The sequence below is a fragment of the Oncorhynchus gorbuscha genome, linkage group LG17 (assembly GCF_021184085.1).
Source record: "Oncorhynchus gorbuscha isolate QuinsamMale2020 ecotype Even-year linkage group LG17, OgorEven_v1.0, whole genome shotgun sequence".
Lineage (NCBI taxonomy): Eukaryota > Metazoa > Chordata > Actinopteri > Salmoniformes > Salmonidae > Oncorhynchus > Oncorhynchus gorbuscha.
The window spans coordinates 31,789,716-31,799,000 of NC_060189.1; the positions used below are offsets into that span (position 1 = coordinate 31,789,716).

Consider the following 9,285-nt stretch of genomic DNA (forward strand, 5'->3'; position numbering starts at 1 on the left):
TTAGCTCTATTCTGTTTCTTTTTATCCCCCCAAAAAACTGCCTAGTCCTTGTCCATGACAAGCATATCCATAACATGCAGTAGCCACCCCCATGCTTGGAAATATGAAGAGTGGTACTCAGTGATGTGTTGTGTTGGATTTGCCCTAAACATAACTCTTTGTATTCAGGACATAACGTTGATTTCTTAGCCACATTTTTTTGCAATTTTACTTTAGTTCCTTATTGCAAACAGGATGCATGTTTTGGAATATTTGTATTATGTACAGGCATCCTTCTTTTTACTCTGCCATTTAGGTTAGTATTGTGGAATAACTACAATGTTGATCCATCCTCACTTTTCTCCCATCACAGCCATTAAACTCTGTTTTAAAGTCACCATTGGCCTCATGGAAAATCCTGGGTTTTCTTCCTCTCTGGCAACTGAGTTAGGAAGGATGCCTACATCTTTATAGTGACTGGGTGTATTGATACGCCAAAGTGTAATTAATAACTTCACCATACAGTACTCAAAGGGATATTCAATGTTTGCTTTTTTTTACTCATCTACCAATAGGTGCCATTCTTTGCGAGGCATTGGAAAACCTCCCTGATCTTTGGTTGAATCTGTGTTTGAAATTCACTGCTTGACTTGAGGGACCTTTACAGATACTTTTATGTGTTGGGTACAGAGATGAGTCATTCAAAAATCCTGTTAAACACTATTGCTGCACATAGAGTGATTGCATGCAACTTATTTTGTGACTTGTTAAGCAAATGTTGACTCCTGAATTTATTCATGCTTGTCATAACAAAAGGGGTTGAATACTTTCGAGACGTTTCAGATTTACATTTTTAATCAAACATAAAAATGTTCTGAAAACATCATTCCACTTTGACATTATGGTGTATTGTGTGTAGGCCAGATACAGTACATTGTAAAAACAACAGTGTTGTAATGCACCTGCAAAAAAACATCCAGGATGTTTCAAAGTCAATGGTATAACCAAGAACTCCAAACCAAGCTGGTAATTGGACCGGTGATGATAAACATGACACTTCCAATTGTCTCACTCTCAATGACAAGGATGGGTATATTGCATAATCCCACTGGACATACCTTCATCAGCACCAACTAGACTCTCTGCAGGGATCAGACTCGGAGCGCATTGTAGCGTGCCGACACATCCGACACAATTATATATTTTTATTTCCCAAAATTACAGGTTTAATTTGGCCTCAGCTGCGCTCGTGTTATTACAGTGAAGGAACGCCAACAGAGAGAAGGCTGTTTGGATTAGTTGTGGCTGCGGCACCCTAAAGCTTTTCTGTTCCGCATGTACACTCTCTCATTAAGACTGAAATGAAGGCACATCGTTGGGGCCTGTCACAGAAATGATCCCGCAAGCAAAGAATGAATGCAAGCAGTCACCGGTGTATACACATCTGACAGCAGCAAGTAGTTATCAATTCAGTCACCCGCGCCAACCTTGGCTCCGACAACAAGCGACTAGTTTATTAGCCAACACTTTTCTACATTTGATTTCATCCAGGTGATTGTCTTTTGTATGAGTAGGTGTGTAATGGTCAAGTGTAATACACACTGTGATATCGTCTAGTGGTTTTACTACACCCATTGTTTGCTGAAAATAAACATGCTTAGAATGAGAATATGACTGTTACATTTCATCTTATACGTACGTATGTTATACTATCAAGTCATCAATGATGCTACATGCTGTTTTTCAACTCAAACATCCCTTATGAAATTAGTTTGTTTCCGAAACGCTATATGTGCATTTTCAGAAATTTTGGTAAATTAGCTTTTGTTTAATTTAAAGATCTTATGAAAGAGAGTGAAGAAACACAATCTAATCATGACATGGGGTTGTTCAATGACAGAGCTGTATTTGTTTAAAATATCATTTTATGGTGTCATTTCAAAACGCTATTCTGTGCATTCTATAAATACTCAGACACCTTGACTTTTTCAAAATGTTGTTAGACAGAATTGAATGAAATCGTTTTTTCCCCTTATCAATCTACACACAATACCCCATAATGACAAAGCAAAAACTTTTTCCCCCAAATGTTTTGCAAATGTATAAAAATAAATAAATAAATGGAAATATGACATCTACATACGTATTCAGACCCTTCACTCAGTACTTCGTAGATGCACCTTGGGCAGTGATTACAGCCTCAAGTCTTCTTGGGTATGACGCTACCAGCTTGGCACACCTGTATTGGCACACCACACTCTTCTCTGCAGATCCTCTCCAGCTCTGTCAGATTGGATGGGGAGAATCGCTGCACCCCAGTCTGATGCCCTGAGTGCTCTAGAGCAGGTTTTCATCAAGGATCTCTCTACTTGCTCCATTCATCTTTCCCTTGATCATAACTATTCTCCCAGTCCCTGCTGCTGAAAAAACACACCCACAGCATGTTGCCACCACCGAACTTCACCGTAGGGATGGTGCCAGGTTTCCTCCAGACATAACTCTTGGCATTTAGGCCAAACAGTTCAATCTGGGTTTCATCAGACCAGAGAATCTTGTTTCTCATGGTCTGATAGTCTTTAGGTGCCTTTTGGAAAACTTTAAGCGGGCTGTCATGTGCCTTTTACTGAGGAGTGGCTTCCGCCTGGAATTTGTATTTTTTTTTAAGATTATAGAATAAGGCTGTAACGTAACAAAATGTGGAAAAAGTCCAGAGGTCTGAATACTCTCCGAGTGCACTGTATGTCTGCAGTATCATTTGGCTTTATGTATTTTTAGATATAGGCCTATTGTAAATGTGTATTGTTTTTGCATCACCATCTTTATTGCAAAAATAAATACAAGTACAAACATAACTTTAAGCCTCACATTCTTTTGACAGAGATAATGAACTGTCCGTTGATCCTCAAAGCAATTGATAAAACAGGGCCATGTTTGAAAGGCAAGTGGCTCTGAGCCTATGTCATTATTACACAGGTGAGCTAACAATTACAGAAATCTGGAATGCATCTATCTGATCTACTGTGTCCAACACACCACCACCGTTTTGTTATGTTGTGCACCTACTGACTAAAAATGTTTCTTATTATGATATATTTGTTTCAATGACATGTTTTGCTAAAATAAAGGTTTAAGGAAATACAGGCATGCACCAACTTACAGTCCTGTAAGTATAAAATCAAAGCTTGCTTTCATTTAATAAAAAAAAGCATGTAAAGATAGTGTAATGGGATAATGTCTTACTGTGGTGTGTGAAGAATCCAAAACTTTATCTTGTATGCGGTACTAATCACATTATTGTGGAAGCACCTTCTGTAAGAGTATGAATTAGTCTATTTGAGAAGGTTTGAACCCTAAGCAACCTGCCTACACATAGTTTGCAGTACAATACCAACATAGCTACTGTAGTAGGTCAAAGCTGTGTGCTGGAAATCCTTGTTAGAGTATTGGTGGAATTGGCATTGTGGTGCTCATGTGAATTTCTTTTTCGGCTTTAGACCAATGCCTATTCTCACTTAAAGCATATTTGTTTTGTTTTTAAGAAAGAACTGTTCAAATGATACATTTGTGACATCAATATTTATTTATTTTTTGTATAATTCAATGCAGTAATATGAGGGCTGTATGTAAAACATGTACATTTGCATTTTAGTCATTAAGCAGATGCTCTTATCCAGAGCGCCTTACAGTTAGTGCATTCATCTTAAGATAGCTCGGTGAGACAACCACATATCAGAGACACATATACAGGATACAAACATTCCATTCCAGCGAAACAAAGGATATTCAACCAAAAACCTATGAATGAAAAATCTGAGAATAGTCATATTTTACACCCAAATGAAGGTACCCATAACAATCATTTCTGATGAAAAAACACAAATGTGAAAAGTCTGTATATATTGTGTTTAAACCCTTCAGATGTAGCCTACTAGCTACAGGGTTATATTCTGTTCATGGTGGACATCATAGATAACATGTTGCTGATATGATATTCCGGGAACTTTCAATAAATTCCATGGTTTTCCCAAAATCCCAGTTGGAGGATTCCTGGAATTGAATGGAAGGAATAAGCAGGAAATCCAGAATCCTCCAACCAGGATTTCTGGAAAACCAGGGAAGTTATTGAAAGTTCCTGGAATGTTGCAACCCTATCCCTGACTCTATTTCAAACTCACTTGGACGACCAAACGTTGCTGTATTGTTTCCAGCAGGATGATGGCTTGGAACAGCTCTAGCAATGCATTATGGTCGATACAACACAGGGTCCCACCTGATGACCGTAGTCTTTAGATTATGTTATCTATAATAGATTACCATATTATAAAGTGTTTATCTGTGGACTTCTCCCTACTGGTATATCCTTTAATAATTCATACACAGTAATCTTATGTCCTGCATTTATATCCATAAAACCCCAATTTGATGAAATTCTGTACGGTATATGAGATTCATAGGGCTAGGTTGGGAGAATAGGGAGATCCCTCAGGAGAAATACAAACTGAAGCGTTTCATTGGTGGATAATTTGGTGTGATGAATAGGTCAGTTTCTCCAGTAAACAATGTATTTCTCTCTCTGTGTCTCTCTCTCTCACTGTCTCTTCAAACAGGTGGATCAGTGAGATGCCAGCCACACAACCTCGCCTGGTCATACAGGACTAAATCCAGTCCTATAGTACACCTAGGATGTGTCTCAAATGGCATCCTACTCCCTATACAGTGCATAATATACGGTAGATCAGGGCTATTCAACTCTTACCCTACCAGGTACGGAGTTTTCTGTTGTACCTGATAATTAATTGCACCCACCTGGTGTCCCAGGTCTAAATCAGTCCCTGATTAGATGGGAACAATGAAAAAATGCAGTGTAATTGGCTTCGATGTCCAGTTGAGTTTGAGTATGATGGTACATTATACAGGAAATCATATAGATTTTTTATTTTTATATATATATATTTATTTTCCGATAAATTAACTGTGAAAATGGGACAACCCCGTTGCATTTGAGTAACCCATAATGCATGTTTTTAAGTTATTCTCATCACACATGTTCTGATTCTGCTGTGCTCTGCAGGAAACGGGTAAAGGTAAATGAATAATATCGCCTCTTCTACCCATTTCTGTTATTTCAATCAACACGTATGTTTCTTCACACCTGTAAAATGATTGCAGCAGAATTGCTTTTATGAATAAAATGGCATTATCATAATAAAAGCCTATGCCGCTTGAGAGAAAGACAAACATCTTAGATCTCCATGGTATCACTATGCATTCCATTATTATTTTAATTTGACATGGGAAAGGGAAAATATGCAGAGAGAAACCCAAAGGCAGAGAGGGGAGAGGGAAAGACCGATTTGAGGGAGAAAGATTGGGAGATGAGTGAGACGAAATGAGGGGAGAGCGAGAAGATGAGAGATTGTTGAAGTTGTTTTACAGAATGGAGAGTTGTGATTGAGCTATTAAAGGAAGTAATAATAACCGTTTAATAAAATTAGAAGAGTAAAAGGTCAGACTCCATATCTGGAGAAGGTCATTGAGAAAAGCTGTATTAAACCTCTCACTAGTCTCACTGATGAGGCTCTTCACACACACACACACACACACACACACACACACACACACACACACACACACACACAGGCTCTCATACGCCACACCACAATTAGAGCTGAGAGCAGGCATTCTGCAGCTTTTTTACATTTTACAGAGACCGAGCCAAATATCATCCTCCAATTAAGGAGATACGATTTAAAAACAACATTCCTCCTATCCAACTGACTGCTGTAACAGTACAGCACATACAGTAGCTCCAGTACACCCTTTACCTTAGATGGTCTACATTACCGAGCAGAGTGCTTTTTGTTGGTTTCAAGTTTTATTGTTGAGTACAGTGAAATGTCTTTATTGCATGCTCTTTCCCAACAATGCAGTAATCAATATCAGTAGTAAAAATATTATACTTAAGCAAGGCAGGAGGGGGTGTGGTATAGTATATGGCCAATATACCACGGCTTAGGGCTGTTCTTATGCACCACGCAATGTACAGTGCCTGGATACAGCCATTAGCTGTGGTATAATGGCCATATACCACAAAACCCTGAGGTGCCTTATCACTATTATAAACTGGTTACCAATGTAATTAAAACAGTAAAATAATGTTTTTGGTCATACACGTGGTATATGGTTTGCTATACCACGGCTTTCAGCCAATCAGCTTTCAGGACTCAAACCACCCATATGATAAACAGAGTAGCAGCAGTGTATATGATGACTGTGTGTGAGTAGAGTCAGTATGAAAGTATGTGCGTGTTATGGGTGTGTGAGCAAAATAAGTGTGAGTGTCTGTGTTGGAGTGTCAGTGTGTATGAGTGAGTGTGTATAGTCCTGTGAGTGTGCATAGAGTCAGTGTGTATGAGTGAGTGTGTATAGTCCTGTGAGTGTGCATAGAGTCAGTGTGTATGAGTGAGTGTGTATAGTCCTGTGAGTGTTCATAGAGTCAGTGTGTATGAGTGAGTGTGTATAGTCCTGTGAGTGTGCATGGAGTCAGTGTGTATAGTCCTGTGAGTGTGCATAGAGTCAGTGTGTATGAGTGAGTGTGTATAGTCCTGTGAGTGTGCATAGAGTCAGTGTGTATGAGTGAGTGTGTATAGTCCTGTGAGTGTGCATAGAGTCAGTGCAAAAATGTAAATAAAATAAAAGGGTCAATGCAGATAGTTTGTGTAGCCATTTTGTTAGCTATTTAGCAGTCTTATGGATTGGGAATAGAAGTTGTTCAGGAGCTTTTTGGTGTCAGACTTGGTGCTCCGGTACTGCTTGCCATGCGTAAGCAGAGAAAATTATGGCTTGTGTGGCTGGAGTCTTTAACAATTTTCCGTGTGTTCCTTCCACACCGCCTGATATAAAGGTCCTGGATGGCAGGGAGCTGGCCACACCACCCCCTGTTGCTCCATGCAATCAAGGGCGGTGCAGTTACCAAACCAAGCGCTGATGCAGCCAGTCAAGATGTTCTCAATGGTGTAGCTATAGAACTTTTTAAGGATTTGAAGGCCCATGCCAAATCTTTTCAGCCTCCTGAGGGAGTCCCAACAGTATGTGTGTGTGGACCATTTTAAGTCCTTACCCACTGGGCACAAACTGGTTGAATCAATGTTGTTTCCACGTCCCGTCATTGAAATGACATTGAACCAAAGTGGAATAGATGTTGAATTGACGTTTGTGCCCAGTGGGTAGTAATTTGGACACCGAGGAACTTGAAGCTCACGACCCGCTCCACTTCGGCCTCGTCGATGTGTTGTCTCTTTATAGCTGTGGTATGACAATGTTTTAATTTCCTGTCACATGCCTTCTAGAGCAGGGAGCCCTTTCATCTCTTGAGAAACTATTTCAAAAAACTATTTCAACTGCAGTATCATATTGCAGTACATATTGAATTACTAAAGGGATTTGGTTGTTAACGCTACAGATGATCTATGCATTTTAACATACATTTGCAGCCGTATCCCTGCACTTGTTTTATTCACAATATAAGTAGATAAGTAGAGTATTATGTAGTTTATCTGTACATCAGCAGGCCCATTCCTCATTTAATTGTCATTCATTGTGTTCTAGGTCTAACCAGACCTTATCACGGAGGTAGTTATGGTACCAGAAAAAATTCAAGGATGTATTTTGAGGACAGAAAATGCTGAGTGTCAGCGCCAGTACATTTAGTTGCTAGGCTCTTAATGCTCTCTTAGTGCTGTTCTTTTGTCAAATTGAGTTTGACAGCAGTCAACAAAGGAATAACTCCTTCCTAAGATGCTTTTTCCCCCATCACTTACTTGAACACAAAAGATCTTCAGCTGGCCCTGTAAAGGCAATGGCCCATGATATTTGGAAACCGAACAACCCTGAGGTTTTTATTTTAACTTCACATTCTTTTTTTGTTGGAAGCATAAAAACATGTCATAATTGACATCTCCTGCTGCTATGCCAGCCAGTCAACATTACTGTGCTTGATGCAGTAAAAAGCAAGCCTAGGGCTACTTGATATTGTCCAATCCTTGCTGAACCAGTGAGGGGTCTTGTTTGGTCTCTGCCCGTTGTTTTCTCCCTCTCCCTCTCCCTCTCACACTGTAATGTTAATGGTCCACACTCTCAGACACACACACACACCACACACAGGGAGCTGTGGCCAAATCCGCACCACTTGGAAGCAGTGTGAATACAGAACAGTGAGACTGCTGCATATGGACACCACGTACAGAACACAGACACTCCAGCCAGGTCGCTCAAGATCCACTGCATAATTTGACGTCTGTTCAGGTAAGCAGGACATCGGAAGATTACTTCAAAACCGGCCCCTACGGGCAACGGTGAGAACTATTACCATCAAGCAGCGAGCTCTGGCACCGAGGGTTGTGTGTTCAATCCTAGTGCTAGAATGAATGCCTAAACTTAACAGTGCAGTTGCTTTGTTTTAACCCAAACCATAACCCCCTAGAGTCAACTGATGCACCAGTGCGTTAATCTAAGGAACATCAAATCCCCATCCAAATCCATCAGTTTCCGCTATCTGTTTTTTTGCTTTGGATGTGTCTCCATCCACCACATCTGCCGATGTCCCGTGGATCAACAGTAACAGAGGAGAGAGCCCCTCAAAGAGATCATAATGCCACAGTGTGTGTGGGTGAGTGTGTGTGTTGAGACCCCCACCCCATTCACAGCTTAGACTTGTATTAACCCTTCATTCAGAATGAAAGCCTAAACTTAATTTAACTTCAAAATTTGACATTTATAGACAAATGTCAGATTCTTCAGTGGTACTGTGAGAACTTGTTGCACACACAGAAATGTGTATGCTCAAATATTTTAAGAGATGACCTTACACTACAGCAACAGTCATGTGGAAGCTTGAAGTCAATTAATAACGGATGTTTACTAAGGGGATTTATTTTTGTTCACCTCAGCTCTCATGTCGTAGCCCTGTTATGAGGGATGCGCCGGTGGCTCAACAGTAATGCCGGAGAGAGAGCCCGTCAGGGAGCTCATAATAACACAGTGTGTGTGTGTGTGTGTGTGTGTGTGTGTGTGTGTGTGTGTGTGTGTGTGTGTGTGTGTGTGTGTGTGTGTGTGTGTGTGTGTGTGTGTGTGTGTGTGTGTGTGTGTGTGTGTGTGTGTGTGTGTGTGTGTGTGGAGACCTCATTACACCTCGGCAGACTAGAAGACTGACTTCAGAATGTTTTCTGGCTCTTGAGCCCCAAGGAACGGATAAACAGATGATAGTCCAAGATAATGAGTAATAGAAGATGTCACTAATGGCCCTAT

General features: G+C 40.3%; 1 protein-coding gene across 1 annotated transcript in view; it reads left to right on the forward strand.

Annotated features, from left to right (window-relative positions):
• Positions 1-5,219, forward strand: part of zgc:174356 (uncharacterized protein LOC100137120 homolog) — a 42,516-nt gene extending 37,297 nt beyond the window's left edge. The window contains exon 7 of the mRNA XM_046309300.1: positions 4,587-5,219. Within this exon, the coding sequence (XP_046165256.1) occupies positions 4,587-4,638 (52 nt within the window). The 3' untranslated portion in view covers positions 4,639-5,219. The remainder of the gene's footprint in view (positions 1-4,586) is intronic.
• Positions 5,220-9,285: the final 4,066 nt, after the last annotated feature.